This window comes from Aspergillus luchuensis, chromosome 3, assembly GCF_016861625.1.
Source record: "Aspergillus luchuensis IFO 4308 DNA, chromosome 3, nearly complete sequence".
Lineage (NCBI taxonomy): Eukaryota > Fungi > Ascomycota > Eurotiomycetes > Eurotiales > Aspergillaceae > Aspergillus > Aspergillus luchuensis.
This window is the reverse complement of record NC_054851.1, coordinates 4,404,982-4,423,455: the sequence shown is the minus strand read 5'-3', so window position 1 is coordinate 4,423,455 and position 18,474 is coordinate 4,404,982. Positions and strand designations below refer to the sequence as shown.

At 47.8% G+C, this 18,474-nt stretch overlaps 8 protein-coding genes across 8 annotated transcripts; 5 read left to right on the top strand and 3 right to left on the bottom strand.

Annotated features, from left to right (window-relative positions):
• Positions 1-314: 314 nt before the first annotated feature.
• AKAW2_31491S (uncharacterized protein) lies at positions 315-1,372 on the bottom strand (the record flags this gene model as incomplete). Its single annotated transcript, XM_041688122.1, has 2 exons — positions 315-1,013; positions 1,097-1,372. 2 exons carry the CDS (start codon positions 1,370-1,372, stop codon positions 315-317), a joined length of 975 nt encoding a protein of 324 aa, XP_041541938.1.
• Positions 1,373-1,935: 563 nt separating this feature from the next.
• On the top strand, positions 1,936-2,557 carry AKAW2_31490A (uncharacterized protein; the record flags this gene model as incomplete). The annotated part of the gene is made up of 2 exons (XM_041688121.1): positions 1,936-2,378; positions 2,434-2,557. 2 exons carry the CDS (start codon positions 1,936-1,938, stop codon positions 2,555-2,557), a joined length of 567 nt encoding a protein of 188 aa, XP_041541937.1.
• A 196-nt stretch (positions 2,558-2,753) lies between these two features.
• AKAW2_31489S (uncharacterized protein) lies at positions 2,754-3,314 on the bottom strand (the record flags this gene model as incomplete). Its single annotated transcript, XM_041688120.1, has 1 exon — positions 2,754-3,314. One exon carries the CDS (start codon positions 3,312-3,314, stop codon positions 2,754-2,756), a length of 561 nt encoding a protein of 186 aa, XP_041541936.1.
• Positions 3,315-3,895: 581 nt separating this feature from the next.
• Positions 3,896-4,255, top strand: AKAW2_31488A (uncharacterized protein; the record flags this gene model as incomplete). The annotated part of the gene is made up of 2 exons (XM_041688119.1): positions 3,896-4,084; positions 4,157-4,255. 2 exons carry the CDS (start codon positions 3,896-3,898, stop codon positions 4,253-4,255), a joined length of 288 nt encoding a protein of 95 aa, XP_041541935.1.
• Positions 4,256-9,623: 5,368 nt separating this feature from the next.
• On the top strand, positions 9,624-11,123 carry AKAW2_31487A (uncharacterized protein; the record flags this gene model as incomplete). The annotated part of the gene is made up of 1 exon (XM_041688118.1): positions 9,624-11,123. The coding sequence occupies one exon, from the start codon at positions 9,624-9,626 to the stop codon at positions 11,121-11,123; it is 1,500 nt and encodes a 499-aa protein (XP_041541934.1).
• A 206-nt stretch (positions 11,124-11,329) lies between these two features.
• On the top strand, positions 11,330-13,189 carry AKAW2_31486A (uncharacterized protein; the record flags this gene model as incomplete). The annotated part of the gene is made up of 1 exon (XM_041688117.1): positions 11,330-13,189. One exon carries the CDS (start codon positions 11,330-11,332, stop codon positions 13,187-13,189), a length of 1,860 nt encoding a protein of 619 aa, XP_041541933.1.
• A 467-nt stretch (positions 13,190-13,656) lies between these two features.
• Positions 13,657-14,628, bottom strand: AKAW2_31485S (uncharacterized protein; the record flags this gene model as incomplete). Its single annotated transcript, XM_041688116.1, has 2 exons — positions 13,657-14,506; positions 14,564-14,628. The coding sequence occupies 2 exons, from the start codon at positions 14,626-14,628 to the stop codon at positions 13,657-13,659; spliced, it is 915 nt and encodes a 304-aa protein (XP_041541932.1).
• Positions 14,629-17,649: 3,021 nt separating this feature from the next.
• On the top strand, positions 17,650-18,202 carry AKAW2_31484A (uncharacterized protein; the record flags this gene model as incomplete). Its single annotated transcript, XM_041688115.1, has 2 exons — positions 17,650-17,865; positions 17,921-18,202. The coding sequence occupies 2 exons, from the start codon at positions 17,650-17,652 to the stop codon at positions 18,200-18,202; spliced, it is 498 nt and encodes a 165-aa protein (XP_041541931.1).
• Between the last annotated feature and the right edge of the window lie 272 nt (positions 18,203-18,474).

The window sequence follows — 18,474 nt, the reverse complement described above, 5'->3', positions numbered from 1 at the left end:
CAGTCCTACCAGTACCTGCTCCATCAACTCGCCGTTTGGGCAGATAATTAACACCTATGAACATGTCTTGAGAGTATGATTCATCATTTCACTTGATAGATCCTGTATAAGCTGATGATATTGCTACCTTGGTACTGGATAAGGGGTGATTGGGTATATTCCATGCAGTGGCCCCATGTGTTTGCATCGCGACATGACGTTCTACATATACCAAGAGCAAGTAGTGCATGCATTCACCCCTTCAGACGAAGAAATCAAGGTCTGTGTAACAGGCCGGATATCCTGGAACACTTTCCCCAACCTAGTATGAATGCTTATATAGCCTGGGATGCAAGGCTGCAGCCAAAAGCCACAATAGCACAACACATGGCCCCTAAGCTATACCGGCTCGCGGATCCCCATTCCATCCGAGCAATACCCGGAATGCCACGACGTACCTCCTCCTCAATAGAAGACTGCAGAGTGCCTAGAACACCGGAGGATACTGTGAAGCATACCAGGCCGCACAGACTGGCAACTGCCATCATGAGCCACTTCAGCCTGTGCACACAAGCCCACGACCACCGTGAAAAAATTAGGACCAGGGTCACGGCAACAGATATCAGTACCAGACCAATGGCCATTACAGACCGGGCACCTCTCCTGGCCGTAACAGCAGCCGACTGCTCAAAGTTTTGTAACTGTGAAACAGAGTCCCCCAGCACGAGTTGCATGGAAGGAGGCAGAATAGTTGAAAGGTTTGCCGGGAACGGATGACACACCCGACGGCTTGGACCAGCCTGAAAGCACAGTGCTTGGGTACCGATAGAAATCCAGTTGGATTCACTCGTATCACCTGTCAAGATGCCAGGGCGATCAGGAGCCGTGGTTGCTGTGAGGAGAGGCATATTACTAGCTGCTGTGGTGGTCTCAGCAATATTGTCATCTATGCTGGCCGATGATGCTGTGACGTAGGTCTCGCCCATGGTATGGGCCTTCTTGCCGCGCTTGGACAGGAGGCCCTCCCCGTTTAACTGAGAAACGTGATTAGTTATGTTCCAACTCAGTTGCTGCACATTGTATCACTGCAGATGCTCAGTAGTGGTTACCAACTCACATGAAGAGTGGCCACTCCCGCCTGCTGAACAGGGGGTCTGGTCAAGAATAAAAGAGCCAAAATGTCGGCCACTAGGGAGGCTGCCAGAAGCCCTGCATATATGAAGGTAGCAATTTGCCTCTTCTTTCGGGTCTTTGCTGCGGTGGATGTAATTGGGGCCAGGGCATCTTCTATGGTCAGACGACCAGTGGGTGGTCGTGAAGACATATGCCGTCCTCCTCGGGTGCCGTTGCGTGCAAACTGGATGTGCGCCGGCCTTCCCACAGTAGATACCATATTGTATTGGTAAGTCCTCGTCACTATGTTTTCGAATGACTTGTTTTCAGCTGCGGCGCTGATGTTTCTTCGATAGCATGCAAATACATACAAGTTAGGTAAAATCGTGCCGGTCTAAGCGCCAAGTGACAGTTGATCTTTTATATGTATAGAGCAGGGAGAGTCTCTGCAGATAGCCGGTTTCGAAAAATCTTTGCGGCTGCTAATTCATCAAGGTTAATCGCAGTACCCTGAGCTCTGCCAAGCCTCACACATATCAGTAGGGCTGCTAGGATCCACTGCTGGCTCATGAAGTTTGGAAATGACATGACAATTGTGGGTCCACCAAGACAGTCTGTGGAGAATGGAAAGTGTATAGTCGTACAGCATAATATTGTTCAGGTTGCATGATGCCTGGCGACTTTAATGATATAAAGCCCGCTAATCCTCCGAATGCATTCAAGTGCTTCCATCTATACCTCCTGGACTACACAAACAAGCACCAGCCGCAATACTTACAGGGCTCCAATTCACACGCAGGCTTTTTGCTTTCAAAAACTTCTATCGGCCTCTATTCAAATCCCATGAGCTCATCATACGCAAGGCAGCAGCCTCGGCAAACAGACCTCACGATGCCCGATGAAAATGAACCCAGCCCTGCTCGGCTTGAAGACGTAACCATTCCAAGTCCTGCACGGATGGGATGCAGCACTAGCCCCGATCCGAAGGCGCTGAGCAGTGGCAGGGACCCGGTAACGCCCTCACCAACGAGGGCAGCACTGGATTCCGACGCAATCCGGCCAGCCGCAGACCTGCCTACAGTGTCCTCGGCCAGGATTCATGCTCAGCCGATGCTGTTGCCGAGTCCGATCCCGCTTGGGACCTCTAGATCACCCTCCATCACTGTGACCGATTGGGACGCATATTCTCGCCGAAACGCCGCAGCTCGTATCTTGACATTGCAGTTAATCGGTTGTGTGGACAACGATGACAAATTGCGTGATGAAGTTGCCTCCTGGTACCAAGAGTAAGGCCGAGACTACAAAATTGACTCCAAGCTCAAATGCTGACCAAGTTCCCAGATCTCGATTTCAGATATGGTCTCCACTGGCATCGATGATTGGTATTAACTGGAGACAGGTGGAGCAACTCTGTTGGCAGATGGGGAAGGAGGAAATTGTCCGGCGCGCTACGAAGCGGGTGTAGACCATGATATTTCAAGTTTTGTTACGCACTTGAATTTCGAGGATGATACAACAACATTTATTTTGTCGCTGTAGAGTTAAAAGAGCGCGAGAAAGGCACTCTTATGGTGGATCTAGATTACTGTACATTGAATGTGTCAATATCTCTTATTAGACCTTTTGTAGAAGTAAGTCCTTCTCACAGTCCAGCAGAAATCTCAACGGGGCATGTTATCTCTGCCACAGTGCTGTAACCCTGGAATACTGCGAAGCCCAACATGATGTCGCCGAGAATATGTTCCCGCGCGACGACACGACGGTTCGCGTGGAGCACGCCAGGAAGCGGGCCATGTAAGTTCACGTATGTCGGGCAACAAATCGGGCCGCATGTTCCCCGACAGTTGGCTGGCTCCGCATTCCGGCAACTGGCGTGGTCGGAGGGTTTGGTACCGGGCCTGTCTGCGGCGAAGGGCTGTGTGGTACTCGCAGATCATCAGAGCGGGTATCTGAAAGCTATGCAGCTCGCGCTCGAACCGACAGGATCGCGACCTTTGGCGTGACTGATGCGAGATGCTTCTATATTCGGACACGTAGGTGAGAGGGGCTTTAGCATTTCTCACAGAACAAAGGACACGGTAGCGGGCCCCGAAAGGAGTCTGTATGTGTCCCATGATCCTCAGATACTGTAGGTGCGGCACAACAGGTGTTTCCAGCTGTACTGTTTCCATGACACTCGACAAGGTCTCCATGACAAAAGCTCCTTCAAGGTAGACGTCCATGCCTGCAAGATCATGAGGTTGCCCAAACTATTAGGTCCGCTACTTTGTTGATGTACGAATTGCCTTGGGGCTGACGCAAGAGCATCCTTCTAAAATGTAATTCTTCAGCATACGTTTGCCAAAGATGCGCTGTAACCTCTCATGAGTCAAACACTAATTGATTGTGTATTGCCCCCCCGGTAGTATGACTTGCCTGCATACACAGGCGGCCCAGCCGCTCTGATCCGTAGTGGAGACTTTCGGGTATATGGTTATTCCGCGACCAGTACGAGTGACCGGAGTACATGGCTATGCCGCATCGGGGTAGGGTAATACGTGCGATACGCTTTTCCTGCTACGGACTAGCGTATCTCCCGCGTTCGGTCTACGGTGGATTGTGGCAACCGATGGCGGATTCACCTACTCGCTGCAACCCTAAAGAGAAGATCTTGTCAGATTGGGTTTGTGATTATGCCTGATATGAGTATTAGATCATTCATTTATACCGCGCCTTCATCACAAAGGTATCTATAAAGTATGGCACTGTCATGTGTTGAACGCATTGTTCGTTCCTGCAGGGTTCCAATCAGAAACTGCCCGACATGACGGAAAGAAACAGTACCATCCCAGGAGTACGCAATGTCGCCCGTCGTCGAGAGACCATATTCCGGAAATGCCATGAGCTCAGCAAGTTCGGAGTCGGTGTTTGGGTCGTAATCTGCACCGGGGCGCGCGACACAATGTTCAAATCATCCAACACTGCGCTTTTCGAACAGCTGGACCGCCAAATGGTATGTATGTCGATAGCGCTGGCGATACAGTCTGTATTATAGCCGATGCAGTGCTGATCTACCTTATTGCAGATCCGGGCTTCCCGCCGGCCAGTATGGAAGTACAGCAGTGACTACGATCGGCTACCGCGCGGAAACCGACCACTGCGATTGATTGACCGCCTCAGGTAGCGAAGCAGCATACCATATGGAGGCTGGTACAGTCTACAGCATCGTCTTAGCCCGGACTATGAAGACGTCTGCTTCACTCCTATCATTAAGCGGGAACAAGCGTCCAAAGTTGGCAGAATGGGGTTTCCGCTGTGACACTGGCGATGTGCGAGCGAAGTCATCCAAGGACTAGTCTTGTCTCATTTTTTTTTTCAGAACGTTGTACATACTGTAGTATTTTTTGAAGACGTTAAGCAAACTGGAGGATGACTGACTGATCTCCACAAATGGCACAGATAATCAGGCACGTTATATGTACATGTAGAAGGACCCTTAATTATGGTGACACATGCCGGTACAGTATTGATTTTGATCGCCAGAGCTGGGCAAATATGGATTAGTAACCAGCGAATGTTCCTTTGCCCCGATAAATCCATGCCATTCGCGTATTATGTGGTTAATCTGAAAGCGGGAGCTGCGAGTATCTTTCGTGCCACGACGGATCATAACCAGCAGTAATGGTGACTGAGGACCAACTACTGTATCCATGCTTCCGTAAATTAATCAGTTCAGGCGAAATTCTTTGCCTGTCAAAGTCAAGCTTTCGAAATAGCCAAAGCCTGCCGTAATCGGCATGAAGATATAGCATAGAATATCCTTCCCCCGCGTTCCACATCACAAAACAATCAGATTGACTCTTTCCGAGAAGACGTACTGATTTCCTGATACCAGCGCAACCTACGCTAGGATCTTATTAGGCGGGTATCGAACGCTGCGAGATTACGAGCAGACTGTTAATCATGATAAGGCAATATCAAATAGCACTAGGCGATTGTGAAGCAATCGGGTTTACTGTGAATTGGCCGGTACGTTCTATGTTATTTCGGAGCAAATTGCTCAGGTCAATGACATAGCCCCTTGGCCCTATCGTTTCATGTTGGGTAGGTACTGGCTGTTTAGACCTTTTTTTTTTTTTTTTTTTTTTTTTCTTCCCTCACAATTCAAGGGGTAAGCTTGGTAAATGATGGGTAGATCCAATTGTCCACCACAGGTGATGAAGGAAACCTACAACTTCAAGGAGATTTACCCTGAGGGTAGGACACATCGATATGATCCGAAGTAGAATATGCTCCTCGCCCTTCAATCCTACCCATATTACACCAGCAATGTGATGCATTATAGGGAAAGGCCCAGAAACTGATTGGAGGCGTCCTAGCAGGTTCCACGCTTTTCGGAGGGCTAGTTAACTGCCTGGCGCCTGGTTAGAAGGTATAAAATCAACATTATAACCCGTCACTGGTCTTCGGAATAGGTCTCTAAAACCCCTACAGATTGCCGGTTGCTCATCCAATACATACCTTCACTCTATCAAAATGCCTAATTTGAGTCAGATTTCACGGGAAGTCTTTGATCTCATAACGGCATTACTTAGCCCAAATCCCACCAAGAAGCTGGCAGACGCCCTTCTATTCAGCGAAAGCCAAGAAAATATACTTTGGAGAGCGATTTTCAAGAGCGATGGGTGGATCGATAAAGCTTTCGAGCTAGGGGCCTGCCCTGTTCTTGTGGGACCAAAATTACATGAGATCGGGAGGCCCAGCTGCAGAGGCTCTCATCGACATCACATCCTTTTATCGACGAACGATGATGCAGGCGACCTTCAATATTTCCAAGATCTTCTTTTTAAGTCTCTACGAGAAGGTTATCGTTATGAGCCAAGTGAATTCAAAATTATCCTCCCAGAAATCACTTTCGTCAGCCCAAACAAGCGGGAGATGAAGATCCCAGAGATAGCGCTCTATGTGCATGACGCTATCTTGCCTCAAGAGACCCTCGTTCTTTCGGGGAGAACTATTCGGAAACTCTTTGAGAAAAGCGCTCTACGGACACAGTACTCTTTTGCAAGCCAAAAAAAGATCTGCACTGTACAAAGCCCAGCCATTTACGGTGTGGGAGGGAGTATTTCAAAACCCGAGCAGCTCCTCCCGATATGTGGCATGCACCTCGTTTGTCGCGGAAAGGAGTGGCTGACAGTTTTGACAGTACCAAAATGTCCTTCTGTGTCGCCGGTTACCAATGATAGTCATCTCCGGAGAGGTCGTATCATAGGTTGGGAAAAGAAAAGGCGGTGATCGTGTTGGACGTTTCATAGAGAGTGAATCAGACCACTAACCTTCGACTTATCATAAAGTATTAGCCTTGGATTTCTTGCTGTAATATACTATTATGTACAGTACCAACCCGTAACTGTCCTTTTGAAGCTTTGGTTTTGCGTTACCCCTCACTCGTTCACGGATAACGTTGTTCTGGTTCTTCCTTCGCTTTATGCTCAAACTGTCGCTAGAATAATAAGTCAAGCGTCGCTTGTTAAGATGGACAATCACTCTTCCGTCAATAATGTAACCACTGTAGCGTGATATGTCCTACAATTATTCATTGGTTATTCCAAAAACATGGCTACTGCACAGCGCATTTGCACGTTGCAAACGTTGCACGGGTAAAATCTGCCGGTATAGCTCTCCAAGATCTGGTTAGACTTCGCTGAAGGAGCGAGCTCTCCCATTGAGCAAACAGTGCAGGAGTGCGATAATACCACAACCAGTCCCTATGGTCTGTTGGGACCTTATTACCTCCTTCCGTCATCAGCATTGAAAGTCTTGTCTTCTTGGTTATGAGACGTTCCGGATGCTTTATTGACTGGACAGACAAGCAATAAGCTGTAACAAGGTCTTGGTATCATTGCAATCATTTCAGGTTCGTCGATCCTATAGATACCGGTGAATTTAACTGCTCGAGAGAGGGCTAATCGCCAACCCAAGGCTGACATGCTTTCTGGATTGTTTTCTTTACATTGCATTCAGTTGAGAAATCCCAAAACAACTTGACTTACGCTTACCTAGTGGAGTGAAGCAATTCCCTATAGCACCGTGGGGTGATGACAAGATATATATGGGAAGATCAGCTTAAATTAAGTCGATATATATCGCTTGCCCTGAACCTCAGACTGGGAAGCAGATTTTATGAAGGCGAAGGAGTCGCACTTGGGCTGTGGTCATATACACGAGTCACTGTCATCGGACGGACGGAATAAGCTCAATTGGATGCAGTGCCTTTGAATTGGCACTATTTATCTACTAGCTAGACATGTACCATGGTTAAAGATATCTAATTAAGACTTCCACCACCTAAAGTGAGCGTAATCCATCAAGCCCCATTGTTATTGGACAGGGAGATAAAACTCTTTTGTCTTGTGAGTAATTGGAAATCACATAAATCATATTCCGGTTCTGATGCGGGGTTTCGGTCCCGGTGGGGTTAGATGTTTTCCGAAAAAGGCATGACCCGCTCGACCCCCCTAAGCCTTACACACTCGGACATAGCCGCTGTGACGGAGTTCACACTGCTATAGTAAAGTAGCTAGATTTGTACGGCTAGAAGGAATTTAGATCTCTTGGCCAAACCGCTCTTACACATTTTTGAGTTATGTATTGTTCTTGCTTATTTTCTGGTTTCTTCGAAACGAAGGGCCTCAGATGTATGAGCCTATTGGTCTTAGCTATGTATAGTGTAAACTCTTTGTAATCCCTGGATCGTTCAGTAATTGCCTCTTAGTTCGCCACTTGCCTTCAATTTATATAGTCGTATGTCAATTGACAAGCGATTAAATGCCACCCTACGTAGTACATGTCAACACTATATACTGTAATGTTACACCGAGCCATGCTTCCATCTGATGCCAAGCCTCGTCTAGTGTGGACGCGCGTTGGGGTTGGTGAAATCAAAGAGTGGAAGTGGTGATACCGGTTTCCGGATCAGCTGTAAAGCCAATATCTAAAAAGTCCGTTTCAAGTGAGGTACAATACAACTTTCCGTTGGGGTTACGAGAATATGGTTCGTTTGGAAGGGTGGTGTCGTAGTATTAAGAAGATATCAGATACATCTGGCGGCCCAAGTCATACTTCACATGAAAGTGCAATGTGTCTGACAACGCCTTAACAGATCTGTACAAGTTTATGTAGCCTATTTATAGATCAGAAGAACAGGCGCGGTCTGCTCCGCCCCCAAGAGCAGAATTGACAACTCAGGAAACACAGTACAGTAGGTCTGGCATAAGCTGTTTTGCAGGAGGCAGCATCTTTTATATGTACCGAGACATTCGAAATCGGCTTCCGCCCCAAACACTCTTTAATTCCTTAGAAGCCCCACTTGTAGATCTTTAGCGCCTTGGCAGTTATGATGATGTTTTGTATGTTACCAGCACTGTATAATTCTGGAACTTTCTATTTCTTACACTGACATAGAAGTACAATACAGGCAACCAACGTTAACGACAATACGCAGTCTGAATTCCGTTCGTACCACCTTATTTATGTCGATGAGTCGGGATGCGATAAGCGAGTTGGCTTCAGGCGAACGGCCTGGTCCCCTGTTGGAGTAACACCGTTGCAAATCTCTCGGTTTCATCGCGGACAGCGATATCAAATACTGCCAGCGAATGCCGAGGATGGTGTTATGCTTGCCCGTGTGTTCCAGGGATCTACTGATGCATCCATATTCGAAGATTTTGTGGAGCAGCTGCTTCATCATTGCGGGCGGTGGCCGGAGCCCAAATCTGTGCTGATAATGGACAATGCATCATTTCATCATACCGAGCGCGTGGAACAGATGTGCAGCGACGCCGGGGTGAAGTTGCTGTACCTGCCTCCATACTCACCAGACCTCAATCCCATTGAGGATATGTTTGCAGAGTTGAAGGCCTTCATTAAGCGTAACTGGAAGGTATTTGAAGAGGACCCGAGCTCAATTTCGATGTATATCTAGAGTGGTGCATCGACGTTGTCGGTGCCAGAAAGCTGAGTGCAGAGGGGCATTTTCGTCATGCTGGGATTACTCTGGAACACTGCCCTGCCTCTGAGCTTCGACGGGATCCACCAGTGATCCAACACCCCGCTTTTATGTCGATCAGGACCTCGATGACTAATCGGGACAACCCTGCGTGTCAAGAAGTCAGAGGTATCATTTCAGATGATATGTAATAGCTACGCCCTGATAAAACCTCTCAGAACTCAACTGTAGCTTAGACTTTGAGCTTATCTGGATAACTAGCAAATGATCTTCCTAGGTTTGTCTATAGCGCTTTACGAATATCATGTTGAGAAACTGGCCTTGTTGCTCAATATTAATACACACCACTTCCTCTTTTTGCTTTTTATACGTTCTCGAGACCATGATTGGCCCTCTAACCGCGACAGCCTCCCAGTTACACGTGTCAGATGACCTTTGCAACTCCAACCTCAGATCTGTTTCTTGGAATATTTAATCCTGCAGTTCTAATGCCTCCTCTATCTTCCGACCAAAGTCTCACCACTTTATTGGATTAATATACAAAATGACCTTCACGCACCACGACTATACGGTCGCGTGGATCTGCGCCTTGCCGTTGGAACTAGCAGCAGCGAAGGCCATGCTGGACGACGTTCACCCTCCGCTTCCCCAACCAGAATCCGACCACAATGTCTACACACTTGGGAGAGTTGGCAGCCACAATGTAGTGGTGGCCTGTCTGCCTGGCGGCGTTTATGGGACGATATCCGCTACAAGTGTTGTGTCACATATGGTCTCTACCTTTCGGAATATCAGGTTCGGGTTGATGGTGGGTATTGGAGGTGGAGTCCCGAGCCACAGTGCTGATATTCGCCTTGGTGATGTTGTGGTCAGCAAGCCAACTGCCACTTCAAGTGGTGTTATCCAATATGACCACGGCAAGACACTACGCGGCGGTCGATTCCAGCACATCGGGTCGCTTAATAAACCTCCTCAAGTGCTGTTGAAGGCCGTGTCTCAATTAGAGAGTGATTACATGACCGGGAAAAGGCTGACCAGCGAAATTTTGGACGGTGTGCTGCACAACTGTGATACGATGGGAGAACAGTTTTCGCGACCAAAAGACGACTGGCTATTCCCAGCAACATACAATCATGAGGGTAGCGAACACGACTGTTCGGCGTGTGATCAGGCCCAGTTAGTTAACCGTCCTAAGCGGAGGACTGATGACTCTTGTATTTATTATGGCTTGGTTGCTTCCGGAGACCAGGTCATGAAAGATGCCAAGACTCGCGATTCCATTGCTCGGGATCTAGACATACTCTGTTTTGAAATGGAGGCTGCTGGGCTCATGGACGAACTCCCATCACTAGTCATTCGCGGCATTTGTGACTACTGTGATTCGCACAAAAATAAACAGTGGCAAGGATATGCTGCGCTTGCGGCTGCTTCGTACGCTAAGGCACTTCTGTCGGTAATTCCTACTTTTCACCACAAGGAATCACGTGATCCGAGGAAGCCAGTTTGGATGGTCCCCTTCCGGAGGAACCCACGGTTCGCAGGCCGGGAAGACGAAATCACCAGAATTGAAGAATTGCTTCTGCAACAGAACGGACCTAGCAAAATTGCTATCTGCGGACTAGGCGGTGTTGGAAAGACGCAGATTGCACTTGAACTGGCCTACCGCATGAGAAATCGAGACCCTAAATGCTCGATTTGCTGGATTACATGTACCAGCTATGAAAGCGTGGAACAAGCCTATATGAACATCGCCTCGAAGCTTAAAATGACTGATATAAAACCAGCAGAGGTGAAAGGAAAGGTTAAAGCTTATCTTAGCGAGGAGAGTGCCGGGAAGTGGCTTGTTATCTTTGATAATGCAGATGACATGGGAATGTGGAGCACAAACAATACTACTGATACAGTATTGACAGACTTTCTTCCTGAAAGTGAGCAGGGCCATACTCTCTTCACCACGCGCAGCCGTAAAGTAGCTGTGAAACTAGCATCTTCCCATGTGATCACAGTCACTGAGCCGAACACAAGACTTCTGTTGAAATTTTAGAGAACTCACTGGTTGAGAAGACATTGCTTAATGATCGTATTACAGCTCTGAGCCTTCTTGAGCAGCTGGCTTGTCTCCCTCTGGCGATCACCCAGGCGGCAGCGTACATCAATGAAAACAGCATTGGTCTCTCTGACTACCTTCAGCTTCTACGGGACCAGGAGCCACATGTGATTGAACTGCTGAGTGAAGAATTTGGGGATGAAATGCGCTACAAAGACATCCAGAACCCTGTTGCTCTGACATGGTTTATCTCCTTCCAGCAAATCCAACAACTAAATAAGCTGGCAGCGGACTATCTGTCATTCTTTGCCTGCATCAATCCTCGTGACATTCCACAGGCCTTACTTCCCCAGCCAACCTCGAATAAGGATAAAACCGATGCTCTTGGTCTTCTCAAGGCCTTCTCCTTTATTAGTGAGGGGAGTGGGGACAGTTCTCTCAATCTACACCGACTAGTCCATCTTGCGACTCGGAACTGGCTGAGAGAAAACCAACAGTTCAGCCGGCCATTATTAAAGACTGCTGACCAACTGAGTGAAGTCTTCCCAAATAATGACCATAGGAATCGGCAGGTGTGGCGGGAATACCTACCGCATGCTCTTTCACTAATAGCAGAAGCTGACTTCCGAAAGGAGCAAGATAAATACATCCATTTGGTCGACAATATCTGTAGGTGTCTGTATAGTGACGGACGATGGAAGGAAGCAGAAGAGCTGGGAGTGCAGGTAATGGATATACGCAAGAGGATACTGGGGTCAGAGCACCCAGATACTCTTACCAGTATGGCGAACCTAGCATCGACATACTGGAAAAAGGGACAATGGAAAGAAGCAGAAGAGCTGGGGTTGCAAGTAATGAAGCTTCGCAAGCAAGTGCTAGGGCTAGAGCACCCTTCTTCTCTTACTAGCATGGCGAATCTAGCATCAACATACTCAAATCAAGGCCGATGGAAAGAAGCAGAGGAGCTGGAGATACAAGTAGTAGAGCTTCGCAAGCAAGTGTTAGGGCCAGAGCACCCTTCTACTCTTACCAGCATGGCCAATCTGGCATCCACCTACCACAATCAGGGACGATGGAAGGAAGCAGAGGAGCTGAGAGTGCAGGTAATGGAGCTTTGCAAGCAAGTGCTGGGGCCAAAGCACCCAGATACTCTTACCAGCGTGGCGAATCTGGCATCAACATACTGGAAACAGGGACGGTGGAAAGAAGCAGAAGAGCTGAGAGTGCAGGAATTAGAAATATGCAAACAAGTGCTAGGGCTAGAGCACCCAGATACTCTTACCAGCATGGCGAATCTCGCATCAGCATACTCCAATCAAGGACGATGGAAAGAAGCAGAAGTGCTGGAGGTGCAAGTGATGGAGCTTCGCAAGCGAGTGCTAGGGCCAAAGCACCCAGATACTCTTACCAGCATGATGAATCTGGTATCGACATACTGGAAAAAGGGACAATGGAAAGAAGTAGAAGACCTAGAGGTGCACGTAATGGAGCTTTGCAAGCAAGTGTTAGGGCCAAAGCACCCAGATACTCTTACCAGCATGGCGAATCTCGCATCAACATACTCCATTCAGGGACGATGGAAAGAAGCAGAAGAGCTGGGAGTGCAAGTGTTAGAGCTGCGCAAGCAAGTACTAGGGCCCGAGCATACTTCTACTCTTACCAGCATGGCGAATCTCGCATCAACATACTCCATTCAGGGACAATGGAAGGAAGCAGAAGTGCTGGAGGTGCAAGTGTTAGAGCTACGCAAGCGAGTGCTAGGGCCCGAGCATCCTTCTACTCTTACCAGCATGAATAATCTGGCCTTTACATGGAAAAGACGAGGTACGATTAGAAGTGCCCTCGCTCTGGTGAAACAGTGTGCAGAGCTCCGCCGCAACGTGCTTGGTCCAGATCACCCAGATACCATATCCTCTTCTGATGCTCTCCATGACTGGGAAACCGCGGTAGATCCCCCGATATGGTATAGTCGACAAAACATACTTGCTTTTTCTTTTCTTGCCTTACCTTGTCTCTACTTTCTTTCGAAGACCCTTTTCAAGAGGAGGGTCTGCGATACTTGATGTTTATATGGAAGATGTCTTCAATAATAGATAGCGGTCGAACACTCTAGCAGAGTCTTAACCTAGTAATATGGATACATTATAAGAAAATATGTATGACGTTATGCTCTGGAATAATTGATACCACAGTTCGTTATGCCTCTGTAACACACTTACCGTTATTGGTTAGCGTACGGGTTTCATTCTTGGCAGTGGGTCCTCAAGAAAAGAGAACAGTAACACAGGCGGAAGGCGATTCTGAATCTTACGGTACACACAATGAAGAGAAGACTTTTCTGATCAATGGATTACAGTGGAACAACCAGTTATAGTTTCTATCTACCTACATATCCAGGTTCTCTAAGGCAGAAGCAGCCATAGACGAACAGGCCTAGGCAAGGGAAGTGCTAGGCCCTGAAGAAAGAATAATAAACCGGCAATAAAACGGATCCAAACATTCCCGGGGCTCACAGAGAGGACCCCCGTGTTCAACTGTGTGAGGTGTTATACCCACCAACATTGAGGCCAAAGATTGTCTGATTATCACATTGATGAGGATTATCACTCAAGCTTGCCGAAAACCAAACCGGCTCCCACGAAGTAACCGGCACCTGATAGGATGAGACGATCCCATTCGCTGTGACAGGATTCTGGCTCAGCCGGGGCGCGTGGCATGGGTCTTGCGCCCCAGACCTGTAGAGCGTGTAGGGTCCGTGGAAGCGAAAGACTACAGTGTCGCCTGGTTGAGCTACAATAAGCGATGGTTCGAACAGCGAGTTACTGCGATTGCCGTCATTGCCGTTTATGGGCATAGCCCCCACATCGACGATGAACAGGTGAATGGTGGCTGTGGTGTCGGTGAAGATAATATCGGCGGTGCTGTTCGGCTGCGGACCGGTTGTCTGCGATGCGGTTAGGCTTGACGAGGATTCGGCATGTTCGGGAAGAGGGGCCGTCGAATTTTTACCAGTCTCGGGATTTGTCTCGTCTAACTGGGATGAGTGTTGCTGTGTTTGAGACTCTGGCGGCCGAGAAGTTGTTTGCGATAATGTCTGTGACCGCCAGGACGACCCTGTCATCTGATCCACTGTTGATGCTGCAGTGGCTTCCATGGCGGAGGTGGCCGTCGGCTTCGGATTCAGTCCCATATGTGTATCAGGATTGGTTGTTGCCGCAGCACCGGGGTGGTTAGTTAACCCTACGGGGCTTTGTGTTGTTACCCATACAGTTTGGGTGACGACTGCTGCCGTGGTCCTGCCGGTGTCAACGGTGGCAGTAGATGTGTGTTGCGCGACCGCAGTGCCGTCATGCGATGTGAGGGATGGGGGTAACACGCAGCTAGACCCTGTCAGCATATATAGTCATCCCGACAAGCCTATGCTGTACGCAACCCACCTCAATGCCGGAAGAGCCGCCATGGACAGAAGGGCCGGGAGTAAGGCCACTTGTTGGAACATCATAGATATAGCTCCCACGACAACACTACACGCTCTTACAGAAACTAATACAGGACTTGCAGCAGTTTTTATGCGAACCTTGGTTCTTATCAATATCGTAAAGGCCTTCTACAGGCGCATAGGGCTTTTCTCTTTCGCCGGATGTTACGCCGACTGCCCTGCATACTTTATCGATGGTATTAGTACCCCTATCTCTGCGGTTACTTTGCCGAAACTGCAGCAGTTTTGGCGAATCTGCCATTTCACTAGAGGCGTCAGTTGCTTAGAATTGTGCGCATCTTACTGAACAGAGGACTGATGGAATTGATCTTATAGCTGGGATACCCAGGTGGTGGTTTTTCAGACACTGCCAAACCCTGATATTAGGGTCGTTCTCTGCGTCAGATACTGTGTCCTCGGCGTTAACTGTACCTGCCCTATTGTACTATTGAAGTTGATCAATAATCCAAAATTCTATACTCCTTTATATGGTAGTGACCAAACAGGTACGCCACATTGATCTCTCAACTCCAATAGGAAAACGCGACCCGGCTTAGCGAGGGTTAGGTTGATATGCTATGACTGGGGAATGTATATGAACCGCACAGGAAGCTCCTATGATCAGCAACATATGCATACATGCATTCCATATGCTATCCTTACATTGTGGGATGCACGATCAAAGGTTATTGCATGTGAATACACGTCGTTCTAGTAACGGATATTCTCTGTGAAATGCTAGTACTGCATCTCACTACTGTCCATCCTGTATATATTCAAGCAGCCAACCCTTTGATGTCAGTAGAAGTAACTCTGTTCTTTAATGGCCTGGTTCTGTTGCTGCTATCTTCCCCATCCAGATCAGCAGGTGAATGCTCCCCAGAGATAAGTATCTGTTGCAATCAGATGCATGTATAAGTCTAAGAAGCTGACGGCAACAGTATTCAATCACATGCCGTTGACGATGTTAAACATTAATAAGGCCCAATCAGTGGACTGCCATGATCGCGATACTCAGAGGCGATATGCGGGATATCTTTGGCTTGAAATCTCACTCACGCACCGCCTGAACGAAAAGCTGAAAACCCGGTGGTTACTCGAAAACGAGCATCAGCTTCACCAAGCTCTGATATGTTGCCGTGTAACTGGACCAGCCCTAGAAGATGCACCTTACTTCAGCAATAGTTCTGCGGGGATATACGACTTCCACGGAGTCAGGGCACGCATTCAATTTCTACGCCAGCGACTGGAAAAGGAGCAAGAGCTCATTGACGAGACCAGGCAGCATCGGAAGGCAGTGGGATACGGAAAAAGCATAAGGTTTTGCCATATGTGCATTGATTCGGCTGAAGCTCTATTCAGTATGTCGTGTGGCCATCAAATCTGTTGTCTATGCATGTCAAGTTTCTCGAGTCGGATTGACAGCACCAGCCAGGCACCGTTGTATGAATGTGGTTTGTGTTGGAAAAGAGCATGTGCCCTGAAAAGCCATTCGAAGCAAACTCCTTAAACCCAGCGGAGAACAAAAGCTTAGTCAGCTACCTCTTACTCTGCTTTTTGGTCTCATAGATCAATCAATGTCATCAGCCGCTGGGATAGAATAACCACCACGAGCGTCCTTGACTCTTGATATCTTATTTGCACACTAAATACATATGACCTCATTAGCTAAACTTACATTCAATTTCGAGAATATATTTCACGTTCATTTACTTGGATACCGCCGAATAGGTCGGGATTTATAACTCATGAGTATCAGTCATAATACTATAGCTGCTTACAAGTGTATGGATCATCTATATTCAGGCTCTTACGAATGCGAACTAAGCCAGACACTACTCCGATATATCGCTATCTTAGTAATACTGTATGTAGGTCAGTCTATATCAAGATACAACAATCAGGGGAGAGTTCTCATTCGCAAGTAAACAACCACGCTTTAGCAACGTCCGCCGGTCTACATCATATGGACATCAGATCAGAGCAAGCCAAGTGAGGGGTTGCTGGCATGCATATATTGTAACTTCTGTTTCTCTCCCCGCTCCGCGGGCCTTTATTTTGTTTCCGCGGTTGGAGTCACATAAAGTGGTCGTTGAGAACCACTACCAGGTTGTATGTGTGAAAGAAAGTCGCATTGCTACACTGCTGGGGCCAAACTAGAGGCTGCTCTGCGGCAGTTGGATGCATCAAAGTACTATCACTATATGTCATTGTTGCCATCAAATTACCAGTATATTTCAGTGAACTTTCCCCAGGCGGCTGTCTTCGCCGTTGCGAATATGGCTTATTCGAAAAGTTACCCAACTGGCCAGATCCACTTCCGCGCCACTGGCACAGCTTTGAGATTTCTACTATGCTGTAACAACCACAATTCTTGTCGTCCAGCAACTCGAAACATCTCGCCACAACGCTTGTTGCGATGAAGTTGAGAAATGACCTTGACTAGGCTCAAGGTAACTATACACAGCATAATCTCTACCCCCTACTCCCTTTCAGAGCTATTCTCCAAAATGTTACAACGCCGATCCCCTAATATACAGTATCCTATGGCAGTACTGTACAGACGGCGATTGGGTTCTACAATAACTCAATCTTTCTGTTCTATTATCTCAGCTACAAAATGTAGATCTATAAGGCCAAAGGTATATCTGATTTATCACAATGTCCCAAGGATCACGAAAGCATCCAGTTCGGTTGACAGAAAACGAGGCTTCCAACACTTACGCACAGAAATTTGGAATTTCTAATCAATCTGTTTACAATGGTATATATCCATGTTCAATCCGGGAAACAGATGTATATTCCGCGATATCCACAATCACTAAAGCTACCAGACTTTGTGTGCTGATCACTATCAGACCGTCCTACGGCTAGCGTGGGGAACGCGTCAGAGACATTGCTTTTAGTGCGCGAATGCCACTCTTAGAGATCAGCTCTAGGAGCTGAGTGACTCTGGCTAAAAGCCATAATAGTCAAAGAACTCCCGCTGCCGGCAGGTGGTTCCAGATCAGCACGCAGGACTGGAATGCTGCATGGATAGATCCAATGGCCTCAAAGCGGGAGCAAGAGCAGGAAAGAAAACGAGTCAAAAACCTTCAGGAACGGCTTAAGCGACGAAAAGACCGTCTTACCCAGGGTCTTCACGACTACGCTCTCTTGGCCGACGCCAAGGTATATATGCTCATCCAGGACCGCCGAGGTGGCATAACGGAGTACAGAAGCACCCCAGACCGAAAATTTCCGCCGACATATGCACAGATTGTACGTGAAATACATGCCAGTCAGCTCATTTGGACGCTAATTGATGTATCTATAGAGGCGACTCTTCCCATCAGCCAGCCTCTTGACGCCTGAGAGCTTCGGGGTTGCTGTCAGTCAACCAGCAAAAAATGATCAGTCTAACAAGCCTATCGAGCACTTTCTGGGCCCGACTGTGGAGGCGTTTGCAGACGGCCGAGCGATGATTGGAGAGACCTCCGCTCCGAGCAATAACCTTGCTCATGTCCTGCCGGAACCAACTCTACAAGTGGGACCCACATCGATGCCACTGCTCACGGAGACCGATGTGCAGTCCTACTTCACTTATACAGAATGCTGAGCACTGTCCCCATAACCCCCTCATGGAAGAAGACAAGCGGGATACATTCGGCATGAGAGTTCGAACCCTTTTCTTCGATGTCTTCCCTTCCTAGCTGTATCGCCTATGTTCTGTCTGCAAAATAATCATTGTCCCACCAGGATCAAAAGAAACAATCGAGCACTTGTATTTGGCATTATGGTACATGTTTGGATTCTTAGTAAACGGGACATAATTCATCTCCTTCGAATCTATCCTTCTACGGGTATATAAAACATAGCCGGATTGCTCCT